This window comes from Synchiropus splendidus, chromosome 2 (genome assembly GCF_027744825.2).
Source record: "Synchiropus splendidus isolate RoL2022-P1 chromosome 2, RoL_Sspl_1.0, whole genome shotgun sequence".
Classification (NCBI taxonomy): Eukaryota; Metazoa; Chordata; class Actinopteri; order Syngnathiformes; family Callionymidae; genus Synchiropus; species Synchiropus splendidus.
The window spans coordinates 28,503,952-28,528,974 of NC_071335.1; the positions used below are offsets into that span (position 1 = coordinate 28,503,952).

The following is a 25,023-nucleotide window of genomic DNA, read 5'->3' on the forward strand; positions in this document are numbered from 1 at the left end:
ACCTCCTCCAGCTCTTCCCGATCCCGACACGTTCCCAGGCCAGACCGGAGACATCATCTCTCCAGCGAGTCCTGAGTCTCCGGGGTCATGGGGACATGGGACATGCCCGGAACACCTCCCCAGGGAGGCGTCCAGGGGGCATCCGGATCAGATGCCCGAGCCACCTCAGCTGGTTCCTCTCGATGTGGAGGAGCAGCGGCTCCACCCCGAGCTCCTCCTGGATGACCGAACTCTTCACCCTATCTCTAAGGATGCGCCCAGCCACCCTGCGGAGGAAACTCATCTCAGCCGCTTGTATCCGCGATCTCATCCTTTCGGTCATTACCCAAAGCTCGTGACCATAGGTGAGGATGGGAACGTAGATCGATCGGTAAATCCAGAGCTTCGTCTTGTGACTCAGCTCCCTCTTCACCACGACGGTCCGATACAGCGACCGCATCACTGCTGCCGCTGCACCAACCCGTCTATCAATCTCACGCTCCCCTTTTCCCTCACTCGAGAACAAGACCCCGAGATACTTAAACTCCGCCACTTGAGGCAAGAACTCTCCACCGACCTGGAGAGAGCAAACCACCTTATTCCGGTCGAGAACCATGGCCTCAGACTTGGAGGTGCTGATCCTCATCCCGGCCACTTCACACTCGGCTGCAAACCGACCCAGCGCATGCTGAAGGTCCTGGTCCGATGAGGCCAGCAGAACAACATCATCCGCAAAAAGCAGAGATGAAATTCTGTGGTTCCCGAACCGGATCCCGTCCGACCCCTGGCTGCGCCTTGAAATTCTGTCCATAAAAGTAATGAACAGAACCAGTGACAAAGGGCAGCCCTGGCGGAGGCCAACATGCACCGGGAACAAGTCTGATTTACTGCCGGCGATGCGAACCATGCTCCTGCTCCGGTCATACAGGGCACGGACAGCCCCTAGCAGAGGGCCCCACACCCCATATTGACGGAGCACCCCCCACACGACACCGCGAGGAACACGGTCGAACGCCTTCTCCAAATCCACAAAGCACATGTGGACTGGTTGGGTGAACTCCCATGAACCTGATGGGGGGTATAGAGCTGGTCCAGTGTTCCACGACCGGGCCGAAAACCACACTGTTCGTCCTGGATCCGAGGTTCGACTATTGGCCGAAGTCTCCTCTCTAGTACCCTGGAATAGACTTTCCAGGGAGGCTGAGGACTGTGATCCCATATATATATAACCATGGCCTCAGACTTGGAGGTGCTGATCCTCATCCCGGCCACTTATGAGTCTCACTCACTCATAAGTGGCTGATCCTCATATATATATATATGTGTGTGTGTGTGTGTGTGCGTGTGTGTGTGTGTGTGTGTGTGTGTGTGTGTGTGTGTGTGTGTGTGTGTGCGCGAAACGTCTTTTGAACTCCATTTCCCATAAGCACTCCGTCGCCTCCCGTCGATGACCTCACGAACGGAAGAGCCAATAGGAAGCGACTTAACTTGGAGTAACACGTCATTCCTTTCGGGTAGCAGAAGCCGGCTGCGAGGGATCGACCCTTCCCGACGTCCCCTTTTTCTTCGGTCCATTAGTCGGTTTTAAATTTAAATGTTGTAATTTGTTCAAGACACGCTCTCGTCTTTTACGTCGCTCTACAACCGCGGGACTACAAGGTCAGTAATTCGAGGCGTTTAAGAAACAACTAGGCCGCTTGTGGTCTGGCCCCGTTCAGGATTCGGCAGGAAGTGGGTTGTTGCTAAATGTCGTTAGCCGAACTGTTCGTTGGTTTTATCCTGCTTCCTGTTTGTAGGTCATCGTTTTAGCTCATTTTTAAGTTTGAGAAGCGTCAGTGTTAACCTCTTTACTAATGTATCTTTGTGGTGATTATCATTACGTGTTGTAGTGTTAGTTCTGCTGTCATCTTGCACACCGTTAGCTTTAGCCCGGAGCAACTGTTATTAAGTTGGGATGATCCCGGTTTATCGTTATATTTTTTTAGTGAAAAGAAAGGAATAGGTTAACAACACAAGACTAAAAGGTTTCTGTAAATGTCACCTTCAAATGTAATAAGCTGAGTTATTTTTCTCGTATGCATGTATGGATTATTATTATTTATTAGTATTATTATAAGCAACTACCTTTTAAAATAACAGAAAGGGGCATTCATTTGTTATTCCATGTACACTGCTATATTGTATGCTTGACGTACGTTTAAATAGTTTAATTATAAGTATTTCTGCCTTGCTCAGTTTTTTGTTGAAAGCATTTGAAAGCATATAATTCAAATAAGTCACTCAAGTACATTGTCAAATTGTGAAGGAGCAAAAGGTTTTTTTTTTGGTGGTGGTTGTTTATAGTGTTGTTTCTAGGTTTGTCAATTTATTTCTTTGTTGTTTTTTTTTAATTATTGTTATTACGTCATACCCCTGATGGTAGGGATAGACGTGTCACTGTGAGCTCTCCTTTACACTGCCTAATGCTCTGACTCATACTCCTGTCAGCTCCATCTCAATTGGGTGGCAAGGATTTCTTTGCGCGCAAATTGACTTAATAAAACATGTTGGACTGGTTCCTCTGAAATATTTCAAGTACGTCACGTAGACATGCGTGTTTCTTAATATAGAATGCAGGTGTATAGGTGCAGGTATAAAGGGAGTGAGTTTAGTTCAGACTTCACTACTCCTGAGAGAAGGATCTAATAAGGCGCTATTGTGCTTTTTATTTATTTAGCATTTTATTTTGTTGTTTTGTGTTTTGTTTTTATTTGACAGCCATTGAGAGTTTTTAGTGAACAAAAACAAATTTGTTATTTATTGGACTTCTGCCTCAAGATTGGTGATGGCAACCTACCAGGAGTTCATCCAACAAAATGAAGACAGGGATGGGGTACGATTCAGCTGGAACCTCTGGCCATCCAGCCGACTGGAAGCTACTCGGCTTGTGGTGCCAGTCTCTTGCCTCTTCACGCCACTGAAAGAGCGACCCGACCTGCCACCTGTCCAATATGAGCCTGTCATGTGCAGCCGGGCAAACTGCAAGGCTGTGCTCAACCCGCTGTGGTGAGTCCCATAAAATACTTTGATAGTGATAATAAAATCTTGTAATTCCGTTTATATGAAAAACAGTTACATTAACCTTTCGTAAAGTGTGTCTTCTCAAGGAGTAAAAGCATTTGTTGTTTTTTTTAACAGTCAAGTGGACTTTAGGGCCAAAATTTGGGCATGTAACTTCTGCTTCCAGAGAAACCCGGTGAGTATTTTTTTTTATTTAATGAGTTACAAATTAACAAATGTTGTTCACTTAAGAGTTGAATTTGGTGTTATTACATGTCCCTGGGCTCATGTTCTATCTGTGTGCTTTGCAGTTCCCTCCCTCTTATGCAGGCATATCAGAGGTCAATCAACCGGCTGAACTCATGCCTCAGTTTTCAACCATTGAGTACATTGTACAGGTATGAATACAGCTATTGACTACACTCTGAACTTCGTAGTACAAGAAAATGAAATGGGAAGGTGTTAGAAGTAGAAGTGAAGGACTTGTCATGTATTTGCACTACACTACACTACACTAGTCTAGATTGGTCTCCAGTTGCCAAATCATTTACCCTTTTTTTTAGCGACAATAGACAGTTTCTGGGCCGGTAGATGACATATGGTGTATGCACACTACAAATACTAGTTCACCTGGCCTGTGCAAACTGGCTCAAACAAGTGTTCTATATATAAAGTGAGCTTGCAGGACAGAGAGCTTCTTAGAATGTATGGAATTTTTGCTTGCTGATGACGATACATCACTTCATGGTTCTCCTGAGTGCTGTAGCAGTCCAATGTTTTCTGTTGTTTTTGTTGACATGAAATCTGACTCTTGGGAGAACCTTGCATTTAGTAATACATAAACACGATTTCAAATTGAACCCTTTTCTTCCAACAGCGTGGACCCACAGCTCCACTCATTTTCCTCTATGTTGTGGACACATGTTTGGAAGAAGAAGACCTGCAGGCCCTAAAAGAGTCACTTCAGATGTCCCTAAGTCTTCTGCCTCCCAATGCTCTTGTTGGTCTTATAACTTTTGGGCGCATGGTCCAAGTGCATGAACTTGGCTGCGAGGGCATTGCAAAGAGCTACGTGTTCAGAGGCACCAAGGATCTGTCATCTAAGCAGATCCAGGTTGGTAAAAGCAGCATTTATGGCATGGGTACAACGTTTGAATGCGTATTCACTGTAGAACGTTTGTTGTTTCAGGAGATGCTGGGTCTGTCGAAACCCGCGGGACCTGGACCACAAGGACGCCCGGCGGCACCACAGAATGTCGCACCCACTTGCAGGTATGGAATGTTAACTATGTTAAAATGTGCAGATTGCATGTTCATGTTCCTTACCTACCTGTTCCCCACCATTTGTAGGTTCCTCCAGTCAGTTCACAAAGTTGATATGAATCTGACAGACCTGCTGGGTGAGCTTCAGCGAGACCCCTGGCCAGTTCCACAGGGAAAACGTCCACTCCGTTCAACTGGTGTTGCACTTTCCGTGGCTGTTGGTCTGCTCGAGGTATAGCCAACCCGTTCATGCTTTCATATTCATCATTGTAGTGAGACAAGTTGTATTTTGTCCTGTTTCCATAGGGGAAAAATCATCTTATACACCACACCAATATTTTATTCATACCTTAGGTGACCTTAATCTGCATGGCCCAGTCAAAACACATCTAAAAGGAATGGATTTTTAACACCAACACCAACAACAACAAAAACTAGTTAGTGTTTCAGTCAGTCAACTGATTGAAGGTTACTGATACCAAGGTTAGACGTAGCACCTTTGCTGGACTGTGCCTCCACGTGTAACTGATCAGAATAGTGCAGTCTGGCTGATAATTATCTAGAACACACCGCTGCTTTGTTGGCTCAAAAGGCTCCAGAGTCCTGGTTGCCTCCTTGCACTGTCCTCTAATCTCTGAGGTTATGTAACACCAAACAGCCACAAATCAACCCACTGCTGTGCTCCGTCACCAGAGCAGACATGGTGCCTGATTGGAACACATTTGGCCCTCTGGGTGACTTTAAATTCTGATGACTTGACTTGTTTACTTTAATCAATGTGATGCTGTGGAAAAAAACAACGACATCCGTTATCTCAGTCGGATTAGTTTGTGAGTGATTATTCAAAATGACTCACTGTGTGAACATACTTTAGACATGTGCTTTTTTGTGGAAAAGGAGATTTTTAAAATGCCTTTTTCCCAAAACAAACTATTTCCTATGGTTTTTGTACGAATTGATAGGTACCTTTGCTCTTTCCATTGCTGATTCAGAGCTCCTGAAAACTGGTGGCTGAATCATGCTGTTTATTATTGGTTTTGTACATGGATTACGTAACAAGTTTGTAGACGTTCCCCCCCAAATATATTGAAATTCCTTGAAGTGCTACCCAAATATTTAATCAGGAACACAGTGGACTTTCAGGGTTAATATTGTCCATCCTGGCTCAGATGTTGCACCAACCAACTAGTGTAAATATGATCAGATGACAGGTTGATCTTATTTATTTCTGATGTGGATTAAAAGATGGAACTTCCTAAAGCAATCCCTACATTTTTAGAGCCTTATAGATGGCGCTGTCTGATTGTCTGGGTCCTGAAAAGTCATCCTATCACCCAAAGAAAAAGACAACTAAACTAAAAACTAAAATCCCTCTCCTTATCTGGTCCTTAGGGAACATTCCCCAACACAGGCGCTCGGGTCATGCTGTTCATTGGTGGACCTCCAACCCAGGGCCCTGGCATGGTGGTCGGCGATGAGTTGAAAACACCCATCCGCTCATGGCATGATATCCAGAAGGATAACGCGCGACACTTGAAGAAAGCCACTAAGGTGCTTGTTTTTGTCTGCAAAATCAAAGTTTTGAGTTTCCTGAAATGTATCTAGGGTTTTCATATTTAATATGTGAACTGAAAGTTATTTGCTCATCCTGGCTCTTGTAGTACTATGAAGCCTTGGCCAACCGCTCTGCAGTAAACGGCCACAGTATCGACATTTACGCTTGTGCCCTGGACCAGACTGGGCTGTTGGAGATGAAGTGTTTATCTAATCTCACCGGGTATGTAAGAACTCAATAACTCTGTCTGTAGTTCGGTCATTGATGGAGTTGCACCAACCTCTATACCACTGTGTACCACTCACAGGGGCCACATTGTGATGGGTGACTCTTTCAACACCTCCCTTTTCAAACAAACCTTCCAGAGGGTCTTCAGCAAAGACTACAATGGAGATTTCCGCATGGCTTTTGGTGGCGTCCTGGAAGTTAAGGTAAATGGATTTATAGTTCTAAATAATATATGGGAATGTTTTAATAAATGTCCCTTTTCTTTGTAGACATCAAGAGAGCTAAAGGTCTGTGGATCCATTGGACCTTGTGTTTCTCTGAATTCCAAAGGTCCCTCTGTGTCAGAAAATGTAAGCTACTGCCCATATTCATTGTCACATCATGAACATTATGGGTCTGATATAACTGACATGAATGCTGCTTTATACAGGAGTTGGGAGTCGGTGGCACCAACCAGTGGAAGGTGTGCAGCCTCAACCCTTCAACCACGTTGGGTATTTATTTTGAAGTGGTCAATCAGGTAAAACAAAATATTACATCTACTCTGCAAGTAGTTAATAACCAATATACTTCATTTCTTCTGGCTGACATCATCGGCTCTAAAGTGAGTCTTACGGTGCCGATACTTTTTGTCCGCAGCACAGTGCACCGGTCCCTCAAGGTGGCCGAGGAGCGATTCAGTTTGTCACCCAATACCAGCACTCGAGCACTCAGAGGAGGATACGGGTCACAACTGTTGCAAGGAAGTGAGTACTGAGCTTTTCAATATTGAGATTAATCCTTCCAGTCATTATTATTTAATTGCACATGCACTCATCTGTTCAGTACATGATGAATGTTCATGTTGGAATTGGCTGCCAGAACTAAATAGCCAGATAGAAAGGATGTTTGCATTCCTGCTGAGAACACAACTCTGTTTGTCATTGACACCACACCTTTTTTTCACCTCCCTCCATGTTTTCCACCCTCCTAGCTGGGCAGATGCACAGTCTCAAATTCAGCACATTGAGTCTTCATTCGACCAGGAAGCTGCTGCAGTGCTGATGGCTCGCTTGGGAGTGTTCAGAGCTGAGTCAGAGGAGGGGCCAGATGTTCTGCGCTGGCTGGACAGGCAGCTCATTCGCCTGGTTAGTGACGCACACACACACACACACACACGCAGCCAGTCTTCCTACGTCATCGCTCTTTGTAATGTGAAGAACAATATGTTGCGGTATTTGCTGTCTGATTCTATGAATAGTTGAAATGTCTTTTGGAATTCAAGCCATCTGTTCTGGATACGCAAGTGACATCTATGTTTTCATTTGACTGCTTGCTCTGCAGTGTCAGAAGTTTGGCCAGTTCAACAAAGATGATCCGACTTCATTCAAGCTGTCAGAGTCTCTGTCACTGTACCCTCAAGTACGTACATACACCTGTTCAAACAATTGTGGTGTATACATTGATAAATGCCCCTCACTCTGGGTTTCTCCTCTTCTTCAGTTCATGTTCCACCTGCGGCGGTCGCCCTTCCTGCAGGTGTTTAACAACAGTCCCGATGAGTCGTCCTACTACAGGCACCACTTTGTCCGACAGGACCTGACCCAGTCCCTCATCATGATCCAGCCCATCCTCTACTCATACTCCTTCTATGGGCCACCAGAGGTCAGTATCTCACCCATAACAGCCTGTCGATTGACTCGTATCAAATCCACATCCGGTCGACAACTTGAGGACCAAATTCGCCAACCGTACAGGATTACGCCAGCAGGGGGCGCTAATATGCCAACACCAAACTTTTATGAAGGAGGCAAAATTAGTACTTTGTGTTTGTATAGTGCTTTTGATTCTTTTAATTCATTGTGTCCTTCTCCATGTAGCCCGTCCTCCTGGACAGCAGCAGCATCTTGCCAGACCGAATCCTTCTGATGGACACGTTCTTCCAGCTGGTCATTTACCATGGAGAGGTGAGTCACGTGCCTAAATTAATGTGCTTTATTGTGAGCAAACTGAGCCTGTGTTCTACTTAATAAAGACCATGTGGGTCATTCTTTATTAACTTATGCCTGTATGTGTAAAACTCCAGACCATTGCCCAGTGGAGGAAAGCAGGCTACCAGGAAATGGCCGAGTACGAGAACTTTAAACAGCTGCTGCAGGCTCCTCTGGATGATGCCCAAGAAATCCTGCAGACTCGCTTCCCCATGCCGCGCTACATCGACACGGAGCACGGAGGCTCCCAGGCGCGGTTCCTCCTCTCAAAGGTCAACCCCTCGCAGACCCACAACAACCTCTATGCATGGGGACAGGTACGCCCTTTGTTCCATTTGGAGTCATTTTAATATTGTTTTGTTGAATCCTAATGGGTGTTTAGTACAATCGAATGAACTGTTATAAGCATTACTTGGTCAGGTATGGTACAGTAGTAGGAAAGACGATTGTGGTAGTAAATTATTGAAATAAAAGGCCCTGAAGGCCGGGATCCATGTGTAACACTCCCCTTTACCAGAAGGAGTTTTACAGCTGTCTGTTTCAGTAATGGACAGTTTGTTTACACCCTCAGTCAGGAGAATTTTAGGCTTGGTGACCTGGATGGTGTCTTTTTTTTAGATGTTGTGGTCTGCATGGTTTTCAGTGCTTGAGAACCAGAGGGTGGTCTGAGGTAATGATGGGTAGATGAAACAGTATTGAAGGGTTTCTGAGGTTTCATGAGACATGTCCTGATTTTAAGAGGCCACCAGATGGCACTGTCAGCTGACAACAAGTGCAACGTTACCTCACATTTCTTAACCAAGAGTGCCATCTGGTGGCGCTGTTACGGCACTGTTACCTCAACCCTGCAATACTGTTTCATGATACCTCATCTACCCATCACTAGTCAAAGGGAGTTTGTGTCGGTCTCGTGACATAAAATTAAAAAGAAAAAAAAGTGGAACGGCAGTCGTTCACCTCTATTAAACTGACCCAGTAACTTGACTCTTGACTTGGTGTCCATTCGGTAAACTACAAAACTGAACTGCTATACATAAGAAACATCTGAGGTATTTCATGAATGTTGTAAGAACGGATCCCGACAGGATAGTTGCTTCAAAAGTAACCGACAGACTGGCTTATATTCCAACACCCTGCTATCATCTTGACACTGGCGACCAAAATAAAGATGGCGGAGGCAAGTCTCCTCCACAAGGTCCACTAGGACTAGTTGGGAGTGACTGAGAGTAAACCCCCAGCTTGTGTGTCGCGAGAGAAGCCATTTGAGGCAACTTTGGCACCTCATCTCCCTAGTGCAGTGTGCCGAGCATCTCCTATTGGATGGAAGCCCTGGGGCAGAATCAAGACACTCTGGAGGGATTACAGTTGGCCTGCCGATGCTCCCGAATCCACTTAAAAGTTGGAGGAGGAGAGGAAGTGGAACAGAGGGAGGTCTGGGTCTCTGCTATGTTGCTGCCTCTGCTGGGATGAGGACAAGGCTGATGGATGGATGTACACTCCCTGTAGAATGTTCAGTTTTTTCAAGTGAAAAAGTAAACAACACTGATATTTTGTTACTGAAGGACAATTGAATGTTTTCTGGGAATCCTGATAATCAATTTGTTTTCAGATTAGTGAACTAAATAGAAGATGAAAGTTGTCAGATTATCCCAAAATCCCCAAAATCCCACACAGTATTTGAGTACAAAGGAAATGCATAGGATTAGGAAAAGGAAATCTCTTGTCTGATTTGAACCAAACTCTGACCTTTGACCTGCAGTTGAATTTAAAGTGAACTTGGCTTTTATGGTTTCTTCTTGCTTGACCTTCTTTCTCTGCGAAATCCGCAGGAGACGGGAGCCCCCATCCTCACAGACGACGTCAGCCTGCAGGTCTTCATGGACCACCTGAAGAAACTGGCCGTGTCCAGTTCTGCGTAGACGGATAGATTCCACCAGAAGTCTCGTGACATTCCTCTCCTGCCACTGGGATCCAACAACATTTCCCTTGTTTTTGTAATCAAGTCAAACCCAGCGTGTCTTTTCGATGTGCTTGATTTTACCGCTCCGTCATCAAACATCTCATTGGAACTAGACAACAAAAAAAACACCTTTTAATAATCAGTGAAATCAAGTGACATTTCAGCTCAGTTCGTAACTTATTATTTATACAAAATGGTTCCCACGACACGACCCTCTGACATGCAGTAAGATTAACAAAGTCGATTGTGTTTGTCCTGAAGTGTGGATCAACTGCAACAGTTGCTGTTAAATAAGATGAATACGAATGTTAACTTTGTCTAAAGTGGAAGAGTTTCTCTTTAATAAATAGCCATGGTATCACGCAAACACACACCTTCTGACTGTGGGTCTCCATTCATGCTTCTGGACACTGAACTTGGCAACATCCAAGCAACTGGAGTACAATTGGTTCCTAGAAAATTCTTAGAAAAAGGATGCAAATTCAATCAATGTGGCGGAATGTTTTCACTTCACAGATTTAGTCATCTTCCTGCTGTTGGGTGCCATCTGGGTGTTGTCTCTGCACCAGACTTGACCTCGGGGAATCAAACTTTTAATGTCGGAAAAAGCAGTGTCTTTAGGTTCTGTGCATATAGAGAGGGCATCTGTGTCCTCAAGTGACAATAGTTTGACCCCATATGTGTGTGGAATATTGGAAGACTGACATGTGTACAAGTCACACGTCTGCCTGCTGGAGAAAAAAAAAACAGGTCTGTCTCCTTCAAACACGAGCAAGATCAGGCACCCACAGCTGTTCCTCGTCCTCACACATGGTTTGTGTTGACCAGATTTGGTTTGGTTCTGCTGTATGACACGGTCATTATTTGGGTCACTGGCCTTCATTTCCCGCCACTGTATTAAAAGTCTCATCAGGCAGGCTCAGTTCTTAAGCTTGTTTGTGGGCTTTTATTGTCAACACCTCAGCTTCACCATTTGTTGCTTGCATCGAAATGAAATTTGGGGATTTATCAAGTCATATCGAATGTTAAAATTTCTTTTAGAGAAGAAAAAAAATATATATTTTTATAAAAAATTATATATATATATAAAATATATATTATTAATATATAAAAACATTTTACAGAAGAAAACATATTTTTTATATATTAATAATATATTTTATATATATATATATATATATATATATATATATATATATATATATATATATATATATATATCTCCAAAACCATGCTTATTTATCTCGATTAAAAAGTTGTATCATCGACCCCATGATGCGCGGTTTCGTTGAAAAGGAACATTTTGTGCGTGGTTTGATCGTTCTAACGTGACGTTTCATATAATGTGGAAAGTACCGTAGGAAACCCTTTTAATATGGCTGGATGTGTCTGGCTTTTGTTTATTTTTAAGTCAAATTTTGCAGGTTCAAACATCATGAGAAAGTACTTGAATACTGCATGCAGTAATGTATGGAACACAGCTAAAGTTAAATGCAGTCCAGGTCATTGTTGGAGTTGACATCATTTTTCATGGCAACGTTGTGTCTTCTGAAGTGGCCCCTAGAGGGTCAAACGCCCTGAACTGTGCTCCCAGAAAAGTGGTGACTGACGCACTTTCAGTGACCGCCCCCCACCCCCATACCCCCACACCACACTCTGCACACAATCGAAAAACCACTCACACACCATCTACTGTCACTGTAAGCAGATTTCCAAACACCCAGACAGTATGATTTCGAGGATCAGTGAAGCAACGATTATAGGGACTAATCCTTCGGAGCTATCCGTTTTGCAGAGAATTCTACTCTTAAGTGGAAGTCGTCACTCCGGCAAAAATGAAGCCCGCGGCTATCAAAAGCTTAGCTGTCCAGCGTTGCACTTAATCCACATATGCCAGCAAGGAAAAAGGTAGTAAATAAGAAAATACATGGCCGGTAATCGCTTCAAAAATGATCCTTATACAATACTGGGATGCATTTTTGCTATGTTGCCTCACAACATGTTAATAAAGCACAGCATCCTAATCCCAGGCTGTGTTTTAATCCCCGCCACTATACCTCATGTTGCTGCTGAACAAAAGAACATTACAATTCTATATACATGTCAGTCATGGTGATCGTGTGAGGCTTGGCTTTGGCATAGCTGTCAGGAAATGTGTTGTCTTATCTCAGAGGATCAGGTCTCCTCTGTCTGTCAGTGAAATCCATGCTGGCTCTTGTCCCGGGAAACTTATGTAAGATTGCCATGCTGAATATGTCTTGGCTTGTTTACGTAACCCACTCGTTTTCAGCGTTCAGCATTGTATTCGTGGTGTAGGACAAGAGAAGTCAACAGTGTGAGGGACTGAAGTTGTGAATTTATTTTTGTGAATGACGGGATATGTTTAATGTATGGAGAGATTAGCCCTACTCTGGAGCTGGTGAATGGACAGCCAGGCAGAACGGCAACAGAAGGACCATGCTGAAGTTTGTCTTTATCTGTTTAACATCTATAACCAGTGACAGTTTCTGAGGGCCATACTGAGATCTGCTGAACAACAGAATGCATATCACCAAACTTTATTCAGAACAGCAGGGGAGCTGTGGATCATGAGACCAAACATGGGCTCCCAGCCATCCCACATCTACCCAGAATCCATGGTGGCATGATCTAAAAATGACTTGGTCAGCCAACAGTTCAACTTCTAGTGTGAAGCGGATGTTGATAAAAACTATCTTCGGAAGGTCACTATAGCAAGACAATGCTTTAATGCAGCAGTTCAGCAAACTAAAGAGACGGATGTACTCTCTGTTCAGATGCATGCTGGGAATGTCCTCCCACCATCCCCAGTCGCTGCACTATGTTGTGTATTTTTTATGAATCTGCTTTAATAAATGGATGGAGGTGGGATGCTGGTGGTCTGTTGGTGGTTTTAATGTGGGCTGGAAGAGGGCTGGAGGTGGGATGTTGGTGTTCTGAATTTTGGATGAAGGTGGACTGGCGGTGGGCTGGAGGTGGGATGAAGTTGGGATGAAGGTGGGCTGGCTGGAAGTGGGCTGGAGTTGGGATGAAGTTGGTATGAAGGTGGGCCAGCTGGAAGATGGCTGGAGGTGGGATGAAGTTGGGATGAAGGTGGGCTGGCTGGAAGTGGGATGAAGTTGGTATGAAGGTGGGCTGGCTGGGAGAGGGCTGGAGGTGGGATGAAGTTGGGATGAAGGTGGGCTGGCTGGAAGTGGGCTGGAGTTGGGATGAAGTTGGTATGAAGGTGGACTGGCTGGAAGATGGCTGGAGTTGGGATGAAGGTGGACTGGCTGGAAAATGGCTGGAGGTGGGATGAAGGTGGGCTGGCTGGGAGAGGGCTGGAGGTGGGATGAAGTTAGGATGAAGGTGGGCTGGCTGGGAGATGGCTGGAGGTGGGATAAAGTTGGGATGAAGATACGCTGCCTGGAAGAGGGCTGGAGGTGGGATGAAGGTAGGGTGAAGGTAGGCTGACTGGAAGAGGGCTGGAGGTGGGATAAAGGTAGGATGAAGGTGGGCTGGCTGCAAGATGGCTGGAGTTGGGATGAAGGTGGGCTGGCTGGAAGATGGCTGGAGTTGGGATGAAGTTGGGATGAAGGTACGCTGCCTGGAAGAGGGCTGGAGGTGGGATGAAGGTAGGGTGAAGGTGGGCTGGCTGGAAGAGGGCTGGAGGTGGAATGAAGGTAGGGTGAAGGTGGGCCAGCTGGAAGATGGCTGGAGGTGGGATGAAGTTGGGATGAGGGTAGGCTGACTGGAAGAGGGCTGGAGGTGGGATAAAGGTAGGCTGGCTGGAGGTGGGATGAAGGTGGGCTGGCTGGGACAGGGCTGGGGGTGGGATGAAGGTGGGCTGGCTGGGACAGGGCTTGAGGTGGGATGAAGGTGGGCTGGCTGGGACAGGGCTTGAGGTGGGATGAAGGTGGGCTGGCTGGAGGTAGGATGAAGTTGGGATGAAGGTGGGCTGGATGGGAGAGGGCTGGAGGTGGGATGAAGGTGGGCTGGCTGGAGGTAGGATGAAGTTGGGATGAAGGTGGGCTGGATGGGAGAGGGCTGGAGGTGGGATGAAGGTGGGCTGGCTGGAGGTAGGATGAAGTTGGGATGAAGGTGGGCTGGATGGGAGAGGGCTGGAGGTGGGATGAAGGTGGGCTGGCTGGGAGAGGGCTGGAGGTGGACAATTAACAACCGGTCGCCAATGAATTGTGGGACCCATATTGCTTAACCTTGGGCTTGGTGGGCTTATAAGAGGGCCTGTGTGGGCTAGCTGGGTTGGAGGTGGACCCCAAGTGTGTTGGAGGTAGTGTTCAACTTGTCTTTTGTCTGTCTTTAAGAGTAGTTACCTCTTGTATGGCTTCACGCTGAATGCTAATGTAAGCTAAGCTGAATTTAGCCCTAAGAATTGAAACAGGAAGTGATATCAGATTCCATTTCTATTCATATTTCCTTGACTCCTGAATGGACTTTTTCAGCCACAAGTTAGACTGTGATATTGTGATATGTTATCAAGCTAAGTGGGAAAAGACTGAGTCAGCTAATCCAAAGGTTCTGGGTCTGTCCAGGGCTGGACACAAGCGAAATGGTGACCGAGGTTCTTGCACCAAGTGTTTCCTTCCTGCAGCTGAGAATATTTGTGCTGAGAGTTCCTCTCTGCTGAAACTACAAGAGCTGGATCAGAGCATATTTCTCCATCACCAGAGCCTTTCAGAGAGGAAGAACTCATCTCAGCAATAGACTGAGTATGTTTGTTGTTATTGAGGACGACTGCCAGCGTCAGCATCACGATGCACGTCATAAGTAGTAACCGTGACCATCTGCTCTGACGCGCTGCTCAATAAGATTGTGGAACGACTGAAGCACCAGGTGGAACCGTCCTTCACAGAGGGTCAAAATAACATGAATTCACAGCGCCGAAACACGGTATCTGTGTGGGTCATTTTGCTGCTGCTGCTGCTGCTGCTCAGGAAAGGCAAAAAAACAGAGGACAATCTTCCATCGTGAACGCAGCTGCAGAGAAAATCCTGTCTTGTCCTCCGTGCACGGCAACTTGCATGACAGTAAAACCCTGTATCCAGCATGTAAATGTCATCAGAATCAGTGTCGCTGACTGACTTCAACCTTCGACCTTTAAACCTCGACCTTCACTGTTGAACTTGAGCTGATGCTGGATGTTCATAAGCTCATTTTATAATCTGCTACTAAGCTTTTCACAGTGATCTTAAAGGTGGTCTTGGATCTAAATTGTCTTCCTTTCTGTGTGTGTGTGTGTGTGTGTGTGCGAGGCCATGTGTGTGACCGAACACACACAGACTCACTCACACACACAGAGAAGAGAAATTACATCAGACGTTTAATTAAACTGATTGCATTTGAAGGTCGGCTCTGTGACTTTTGTCTAATGATCTCTGGCTTCCTGGAAGCTTAAAAAGTTTAAAAATAATTAAAACAACAAACACTGCGATGACGCAATCGGCAGGAATTAGACAGAAAGTAAAAGTCATCTCTTCCTCTGCAGCGGTTCTTTGTTCCACCTGTCACTCAAGCAAAACTTACTGACAACTGAATATTGATTTTAAATGTTGTTTCATCTTAACTATGTTAATGTCAGTTGCAAGTTTTCAGCAACTTTTAAAATTCAATGTGTCCATATCCTTCCTTCTTCTGCCGCTTATCCGGGGTCAGGTCGCGGAGGCAGCATTCGGAGCAAGGGAGCCCAAACTTCCTGATCTGCACAAACCTCCTCCAGCTCCTCCCAAGGGATCCCGAGGCGTTCCCAGGCCAGACCGGAGACATCATCTCTCCAGCGAGTCCTGGGTCTTCCCCGGGGTCTCCTCCCTGTAGGACATGCCCGGAACACCTCCCCAGGGAGGCGTCCAGGGGGCATCCGGATCAGATGCCCGAGCCACCTAGGCTGGTTCCTCTCCACGTGGAGGAGCAGCGGCTCCACCCCGAGCTCCTCCCGGATGACCGAACTCCTCACCCTATCTCTAAGGGTGCGCCCAGCCACCCTGCGGAGGAAACTCATCTCAGCCGCTTGTATCCGCGATCTCATCCTTTCAGTCATTACCCAAAGCTCGTGACCATAGGTGAGGATGGGAACGTAGATCGATCGGTAAATCGAGAGCTTCGTCTTGTGACTCAGCTCCCTCCTCACCACCACGGTCCGATACAGCGACCGCATCACTGCTGCCGCAGCACCAACCCGTCTATCAATCTCACGCTCCCCTTTTCCCTCACTCGAGAACAAGACCCCGAGATACTTAAACTCCACCACTTGGGGCAAGAACTCTCCACCGACCCGGACAGAATATTATAATAATAACAACAACAACAATAATAATAATAATTACTATTACTATTATTATTATTATTATTATTATTATTAACCAAACCATCAAACAACGACTTCTCCGTGTTCCCCGTGCTTGTGAGGCTTGCCTCTCTAGGCGCTCCGGTTTCCTCCCAGAGTTAAAAACACACAGGTATCGAGCCTATTTTTAACTGTCAGTCTATTTTATTTCTTTTAGCAAAATAGCATTGATATAGAAAACAGTATTACTACAGTCGACCACATAAAAATCGATGTTGCATTATAATACTAAAAATGACCGTGACCATCAGAAGGTGCGTTGCGAGCGCGTGTCAGTTCGTGTGCGTGTGTTTTTGACAACCTAACGCGTCCGATCAGACGCGCACTGGCCTCGGTCACCGTAGTGGCAGCATCGCCCTCGTCTCACGAGCGGAATCATCCCGTGCGTCACAAGACACTTGGTGCCAGCAGCGTCAAATCCTCAGACAACGTGACAGGCGCTGGGCTGCACCCTCCCGTGCCTGCGTGTCAAAAGGCTCTAATGATGCAAATGTGACGCGTTGGCAGACAGATGTGTCCGCGCTGAGATGATGATGCGCCTCAGTGGACGGTTTTGGAGAGCGCGCTGCGCCAAATGGAACACTTCCTTCCACCTGATGCGTTTGGGACTTGACTTCTGATGAACTTTTTCGTTCTTCTTTTCCGCGGACCATGAACACATCCCGCCGATGCAGGACCCTCCTGTCGGTGGGTTTGAACTTCTTCGCTCTGATATTTTCCGTCACCGCGTTCATCACCACCTACTGGTGTGTAGGTACGCAGAGGGTCCCCAAACCAAAATGCAGCAAGCTGAGGACGCATCAGTGCATCGACTACGGGGTCAACGAGACGGACCCCAACAAGGTGGTCTACAGCTGGGAGACCGGGGACGACCGCTTCCTCTTCAGACAGTTCCACACGGGGATCTGGTTCTCCTGTGAGGAAAACATCCACGATGAAAGTGAGACGGACCTTTTGAGCTATTACTTTTATTTATTTATTCTTTAATTATTGTTTTAGCTGTGTCAACAAACCTCTGGTCCTCAGTCACATTTTGGGTCATGATACAAAAACTTATGGACCGTGGGAGAAAAGATCTGTGAAAATAATTCCATTTAAATTCATAGGCATAAATATTATCTGTATTTTCTAATCAGCTTTTGCTAACTACCGCAAAATAATTGAAGTAACTGAAATAAATCAATTTAAAACGAAAAAAAGGCAGATAAAATGGAATGTTTTGTGTGATTTTCGGTGCGTTTACAGGACAAAAATATGATTTAATTTTTTTAATTTCAGTTCTGAAAAAGAAGAGAATACTTCATGGACTAACCATACATTATACAAATGGGTGAAATATTTCAATTCATATATTAAATATAATTATAAATTATTTGTGCATACTGTTTTCTTTTCAGCGTTTGAGGGATTTTTTTTTTTCATTGTGATGTTTCAGAGAAGAAAAAAAAATCATTCAGAGCATAACATGCCAAAAAAACAATTCTTCTTTTTATAAATTAATCAAATGAAAACTTGAACCAATTTACAGAAAAATGAACAAGAAGAGGCAAAAAAAAATTAAATTCTCCACTCCACTCCAAAAATAAATGATTCACAAAAATAAAATGAAAAAGGATTATGAAACATACTCATAATTCAAGAACAAGCCATCGTATCTGACTGCAACTTGAAGAATCCAAAAGTCCACTGGAGTCCTGCGATGACCCATTTCTCGGCATTGGCCAGGCAAAAGGAAATATTTTGGGATCATTAATCTTCACCAGTCGACTCTAATACTGGAAGTCGCAGTTAAGCTTTTTGCAATACGCTGCAGCAAACTCCCATCACATGCAACAAGGAAGAGTAAAACGGACGTGAGTTAGATTACTGTTGACATGAAGATGTGATGCTTTTTAACAGTCACACAGAAATGCGTTATTGTTGTGTATATACAGTTTGACGACAGCCTCATCCCATTTATGTGAGCAGATTATATATATATATTTATATATATACAGTACATATGTATGTATGTAACTGTTAACAAATAACTATATTGCATCCTTAAAAATCCAAACAATATAAAATATGAATGTCAAATAATAGTACATTTATTTTAAATGCAGTAATTCAAATAGTGTGTATCAATGTCAGCATTAAGGACAACATTCTATGGTACTTGAATCCCTAAAATAAATACTAATCTGTCATGATCTATTGCTTTACATGTTTGTTAGTAGAGACACCACCTCTGGTCTCAAGATCTAAATTCCTGTTGATGAATTGACCCTTTAAAGTCATCAGTTGTGCACGTCGCTACACTTATATACCAGGCATTACTTTCCCACTATGCAGTACATATAATGTGCAGTGCAGTAGAAGATTGACAGGCTGATACAGACCGGTTGCTTTTCATCCATGTGTTCTGATCCTGCAGCTGAACGTGTTCTATTGTATTTGACTGTAGCGCTCAGAGTGTTTGAAAAGTTGTCTAAAATAATGAATCTGCCAGGATCAGGTCGGGACATCTCAGCCCTGGACCGGACCGTGTCAGTGCGTGATTGCTTCACAGCTTAAGAGGAATGAAAACAGCCGCGGAGATTTGTCAGATCACAAACGTGCTTGAGGAAGGAATCCATCCAGGGTGGCGCTTTAGTGCCCTGAGGTCAAGAGGGGGTCCAAGTCAAGCCCGAGACTTAATGGAGACGCTCAATTCCGCGGGGTCAGGTCAAGGTCACTGTTGCTGCCGGGACAGTGTCGACGTAGATGGGTTATTTTAGCGGTGGAATGTGGATCATGCCAGCTGCTATTTATTCCTATAAGACGATATAGAATGTTGTGCTGATGGAGAATAGAAATGTCATTGAGATTACAGCAGAAGAAATTGCTCGCACACGCCGTTCTCATCAAGTGATGCAGGCAGCTTGTGTTAATAAGGATTACGCAACAGCAGCCTTGATGAGTTTTTCCTCAAAGCAGCTGTTGCCATGCTCCACCTTATTAACACGCTTCGCTTACAACAAACCAGTGGCTGCACCCGGCTGGACCCAAGAGCAGGGCAATATCGATCTGCAACACCCCGAAGTGCAATAGCCAACGTACACAATTCCACAAGACGCCAGCGCGGGTTTGACATCCGAGGACAAATATGTAGCCGAGGGATTGAGCTTCTGTAAAAAGTACCTCATTCAATGGGATTAAACCAGATGTTGCGCGATATTGCTGAGACCATCTGTTGATTTTCATGTCCGGGGTCCAAAAAAAGCTGCCTCCTCAGGTCAAATGTTTCAGATTTGACATCCTGTTCGTTCGGATTTAGAAACGGGAATGCTGGGAATTCCTGAGTGCGTGCAGAGGCCAGAGGGTTACTGTCCTGTCTGGTCCAGGAAACGTCGATAAATATGTTTTGCGTCTCACAACAATGAGTGACCACCTGGCTGGAGCTTCAGATATTGTTTGGTCGGATTCAGAATCACGCTCACGCAGAAGCCCTCTGCCTTGGTCACTCAGAGCGCCCCCTCCTGGATTTGGAGTTGGCTACACCATTATGTTTCCTACTTTCACTTTTATTGTGAAATCAATGGGACATCAGTCATAACTGTAAATACAAAACTATGTTACTCATAACCATGTACATCAAACTCAAAACCTGGAGGGAAAATCTGAGCTCAAGCGCTAACCCTGCATATCGCTAACACAGAGATACAGTGTGTGCTCGGAGAAAGGTTTACTCCCAAAACACGTCTAATCCACCCTCTGTTGACGTTTATATTTCCAGCTAAATAAGTGCCACTTCCAGCAACTTTGACTGTGTTTTCAAGTTCTGCCCCCATGCTAACCCGATTATTAGCATTAGCATTGACAATAGTTTGACTATGATGCTGTAATGTTGAATAATTAACTACAAAAGTATAGTGTACTTTGTGAAATTAATAATTCTCACTATTTGTCCATGCATTTCTGTCAAGTTTATATACATTTTTTCATTTTTCATTTTAATGTTTTTTCCCAGGTGAGAGATGCAGAAGCTTCATTGATTTGGCGCCAGCCTCAGAGAAAGGTGCGTAAATCATGGAAAAACAATGAATCCAAAACCACGTCAGTTCTCATTCTCAGTACCTAGCTCTCCATATGTAAGGTATCCAGGTGTGAACAAAACAAAACAGCCACAGCAAACCTTTGGAGTAGTCTGTGCTGATGGTGGAATAGTGTGGAAAATTCAGCCAGAGTTGCTTTATGGGCACAAACTAACCAGGAAGCATTCATGTGTGCAGGGATGCTGTGGCTCTCGCTGGTGTCAGAGATGCTCTACATCGTTCTCCTGGTGGTGGGCTTCAGCCTCATGTGTCTGGAGTTGGTCCACTCCAGCAACGTCATCGATGGACTCAAGCTCAATGCCTTCGCCGCGGTGTTCACTGTCCTCTCAGGTGTGTTTGGCCGGACCAGCTCCCAACCTAATAATGAGTTGCAGTTTGTTGTTTGTACTTTGTAGTAGACTTGTATTTTAGATTTCGAACATCATGATAGTGGCAGAGAGTAAACCGCACTTGTGAGGTTGCCGGTTTGATTCCCGGTGAAAACAATTTCTCCTCTCACTCTGGTTTCCTCCCACTGCTGAAAAACATAGAGAACTGAATGAATGGTCTAAATAGTCGTTTATTACATTTGTTTTGCCGTAACATCATCCACCCACTGAGCCGTAGTTATCATCCATGCATATAAGCCAGTAGTAGAAGTACAGCAGGCTGTGATGACCCCATGTATGAGCATATGGATTTGGAATAGGGTTACGGGTCAGGTATGTTATGTGAATTAAAGGTCAGAGAGCAACTTCTAGTCATTCAGATTATCATGAGGTCCCAGTGGGATCATTGGTATTTCAGTCGTATGTATTCATATTTATCTTCTCCAGTGGATCAAGAGCCTGATTGAATATTTGTCCTTTATTTCAGTTTGTTTCGGAAGGTGCATTACAAATATATAAATGGCATTTTCCTGTTGCTCGAACTAGTCAGTAGTTGCTAAGTTTCCAGGCTTCTGTTTTGCAGGTCTCCTCGGCATGGTGGCTCATGTGATGTACACGCAGGTCTTCCAGGTCACCGTCAGTCTGGGTCCGCCTGACTGGAGGCCGTACAACTGGGACTACGGCTGGTCCTTCTGGTGCGTCATCGTATCAGCTATCAGAAGCGATTTCCTGGATCATGGTGATTCATGTCCACACGGCTTGTGCGGTGTTCCTCTCACCTCGGTCCAGCGTCACCGTCCCACTAATGAAAAAAGCCAAAGCTTTCATGTCAGGCAGGATTAGGCTTTAATGTTCAAATCCTCAATACAGGCGTGATTGGGATTGCATAACCGGATAATATTTCATTCTTACAATATGCGCAGAACATGGAAAATTCATCTCCCAGGTTAAACATTTCTTGACCTTTTGGGTGCGTTGGTGACGCGGCGAGAACACGAGAGGATGATTAGATTTTCTGACCTCACTAGACGCTCAAAGACAAGTGGCACAAATTTGAGCAAAGAAGTGTCAAAAAGTACTTTATTGTAGTCAATTCATGGTCAGTTTTTTGTAAAGGAAACAAGGGAATCAAATGTCAGAGGTCGTTCAAACAAGGCTAAAGGGTGTCGACCGTCTCTTGGGGCTGTGTGGATTTGAGTCACTTTAACCTTCCTCCCTCCTCTTTTAAATCTTCATCTCACTGTTCTGAAATATGCATAAAAGCAATGGCTTTCATTTACCGGTAGATCAGAGCAACTAACTATGATTATTTTATTTTATTTTTCACAAATTTTTTTGAAGACTCACTTGCTAAAAGTGCAAAATGTAATTACATATTAAGCACAAAACACATGTAATAAACATCTGGCAAAACAGAACAAATATGAATTAATATGGTCATGAATATTGATGGCAATAAAATTACATTGCCGTCATCATTGTCATTGAACCAAACACAGGCCACCTGCAACTCCCAGGATGCACTTGTGTCCTGTTGATGTTCAAAGTGTTGGCTCTTAGACATCAATAAACCAAGCTAAGTGACTCCCAAGGAAAGCTTTGTATGTTTCCAAGCACTCTTGTTTTGACCACCTTAAAATAAATGCAACCAAACCCTCAAGGCTCCAAGACTGAAAAAATGCAGGAATGATATCTTTCAGTGACATGAACTGACTTCTAAAACAATTCCTGGCAAATGTATAATAATATATTAATAATACATCTGTGGTTTTGTAGAAAGAGCTGAGCCACAAACCAAATGTATGGGTTGATCTGCGTTCCTTCTCTCATCTATGGTCACAAACATTGGGTTGAGGCTGACTGCAGGTAACTGGGTTTTCTCTGTGGCTGTGGCTCTCCATAAGAGATAAGGTGAGAAGCTGTGTCACCTGGGAAGTGGAGGTAGAACTGACACTTTTTAGGACACCTCCTGAATGAGGGACTCCGTGCACATCTAGCTGGGTGGTGGCCCTGGGGCAGTCCCAGAGTTTGGTCTTTAGTTTAGCCTGGGGATACGTCTATTGCCATCTAAGACTCGGAGAAGAGTTCTGCGGGACTCTGGATGATGGATGGATGATAACTGGATAAATGATAGATGATGGATAGATAGATGGATGAAAGATGGATGAGGGATAGCTTAATAGATGGATACATGAATGATAGATGGTTGAATGGAATGGATGCATGGATGGATGGATGGATGGATGGATATAGGGATGGATGGACAGATAGACAAACTGCAATTATGTTGAAATGAAAGGGATTTTAGAATCTTCCTGCAACTATTTGTTGGAATAATCCTTTGTGGTCCTCTTTCTCTTGCAAGACTCATTGTCTGTCCTAAAAGAAAAGTTTGCAGGGGAGGTGTTGCTCAGCTTGATAGTTTCAACATGCCAAAGATTTGTCTGAGCTGATGTGTCCCTGTGTGTGAGGTGTCACATGAGAAGGCCCCTGAGGTGACAAATGAAAATCCTCACCATGAATACAGATACATGCATTTCAAGGACTCACCTGAACTTTCTGTCCACCCTCAGCATGGCCTGGGCTTCCTTCACCTGCTGCATGGGCGCATCGGTCACCACCCTCAACTCCTACACCAAGACTGTCATTGAATTCCGGCACAAACGCAAGACTTTTGAGCAAAGCATCCGAGAGGAGCGTGCCCGCGAGGCTTTCGGATACTTCAGGGACCATTCGGTGCACTCCATTTCTAAAGCGGTGGAGGTCTATTCCAGTCAGTCCCTGAAAAGCGGAAGGAGGACTCCGATACCAGGCGACTCCATGGGCTTAAATGACATTCGTGAGTCTTTGGGGGAGGAGCAATGCTGAGAGAGGCTGTTTGTTCACTCTCCTCTCTGGGACAAATGTTAGAGTAGTTCCCCATCCAAACTGGTGGGAGTTTAACTTAAGATGTAACGTCAGGGCACAATGTTTGAGCCATGTGAGAACTTAAACGCTGCCTTACTTCAGTTTACACAACATCAGCGGAGAGAAGATTGATTTCAACTGTTTAAAATGTGAAAATAAATCTGAATATTGTCAACTATGTGCTTTTTAAGATTTAAGGGTCTGACAGCAGCCGGTTTTGATTGAACCAAAGAACCAATGAAGACTGGCGCTTAAACAATTCGAGACAAAAACTAAAATATTTTGCTCTGGCACTGAAGCGCTAACCCGACTTCTGAGAAAGGAAACAGCCAACTGCCTTAAGAGGAAACTGATCTTAAGCCTGCAGCATTAATTTAATGAAAGTTAATGGAGGTTTGGAGAAGGTGGAAAGTTTTTGCAGAAAATCTTGTTGTTTTTCTTCCCGAGAACAAACTCCGGCATCCTGCAAATTTCTGTTGTCCTAGCAACATTAAAAACTTTAAAATCTAGTTAAGCTTCATTATCATTTGGATTTATTTTATACTCTCAGGTTTTGGTGTCTCTCTCGCCTCATGACAACAATTTACCACGCTCTCTTCTTTCAGTACATTTTACTTTCAAGTCCATGAACTCTTTAAATTCAGAATTTATTGGTTTAGTTCCAGGCTGAACGCTCAGAGACGGTTTCTCTCTGGAGTGATCTTAACACACAGGCACTTGGCACTGATGCTGGCTGTGTTTGAATCCTTCATTCTGGCCCATCTTTTTTGCTGTATAAAAGAGATTGTTTGTGGAAGATCCTTAAGTGCCACCATCTTTAATGATGTTACTGTGAAGCCAGTCAGCAACCCTGTCTTCACTCTCTTAGTCGCCACACCTGAAGTGTTATTATTCAGTCTCCAAACAAACCAGAATGACAGTGAAAGTACACACAAATAAAAAGGTGTGTAACGTTGGTGGTGATGGCCGTTCTTAGGAAGGAAAGGATGGCTGCCAGGAGATGGTTGGCAATAGTTTCAGGAAGAGATGAAGGCTCTACTCATGAGGAAGATGTGAGCTGAAGTTACGAGCTAATGCAAAAAGGTTTGTGGGTCAGACTGGCAGAAGCCAGCCCCTGATGACGTCATCATCCCAATATGCCGGGGGAGAGAGCATCAGAGGAAGCGGAGGAAATCCAAAACTGGATTCAAGATTGCGATAACATAAGAGTGGGATAGTGCAAGAGGCTGGACCTGCCAGGGTGAGCTGAGGTGATTTATGAGTAGGAGAAGTTGTGGAGGGAAAAATAATTTACTGAAAACTGACAACTTTACTTCAGCA

The 25,023-nt window shown here is 44.6% G+C and overlaps 2 protein-coding genes across 5 annotated transcripts; both read left to right on the forward strand.

Moving 5' to 3' along the window:
* Positions 1-1,480: 1,480 nt before the first annotated feature.
* On the forward strand, positions 1,481-10,902 carry LOC128753671 (protein transport protein Sec23B). 2 transcript variants are annotated; one of them, XM_053855592.1, is made up of 19 exons: positions 1,481-1,638; positions 2,797-3,024; positions 3,157-3,214; positions 3,330-3,416; positions 3,896-4,132; positions 4,208-4,290; positions 4,369-4,513; positions 5,674-5,832; positions 5,943-6,058; positions 6,144-6,267; positions 6,334-6,414; positions 6,495-6,584; positions 6,704-6,810; positions 7,038-7,191; positions 7,388-7,465; positions 7,547-7,708; positions 7,924-8,010; positions 8,130-8,351; positions 9,864-10,900. In XM_053855592.1, exons 2-19 carry the CDS (start codon positions 2,804-2,806, stop codon positions 9,951-9,953), a joined length of 2,301 nt encoding a protein of 766 aa, XP_053711567.1. In that variant the 5' UTR covers positions 1,481-1,638; positions 2,797-2,803; the 3' UTR covers positions 9,954-10,900. The 2 variants fall into 2 exon arrangements, with proteins under 2 accessions (XP_053711567.1, XP_053711566.1); XM_053855591.1 differs by having other exon boundaries at positions 4,208-4,513; positions 9,864-10,902.
* A 5,948-nt stretch (positions 10,903-16,850) lies between these two features.
* LOC128753896 (germ cell-specific gene 1-like protein) lies at positions 16,851-24,179 on the forward strand. 3 transcript variants are annotated; one of them, XM_053856073.1, is made up of 6 exons: positions 16,856-17,039; positions 17,107-17,292; positions 20,344-20,391; positions 20,606-20,758; positions 21,380-21,491; positions 23,370-24,179. In XM_053856073.1, exons 1-6 carry the CDS (start codon positions 17,021-17,023, stop codon positions 23,662-23,664), a joined length of 813 nt encoding a protein of 270 aa, XP_053712048.1. In that variant the 5' UTR covers positions 16,856-17,020; the 3' UTR covers positions 23,665-24,179. The 3 variants fall into 3 exon arrangements, with proteins under 3 accessions (XP_053712047.1, XP_053712045.1, XP_053712048.1); XM_053856072.1 differs by having other exon boundaries at positions 16,851-17,292; positions 21,380-21,535; XM_053856070.1 differs by having other exon boundaries at positions 16,851-17,292.
* The last annotated feature ends 844 nt before the right edge of the window (positions 24,180-25,023 follow it).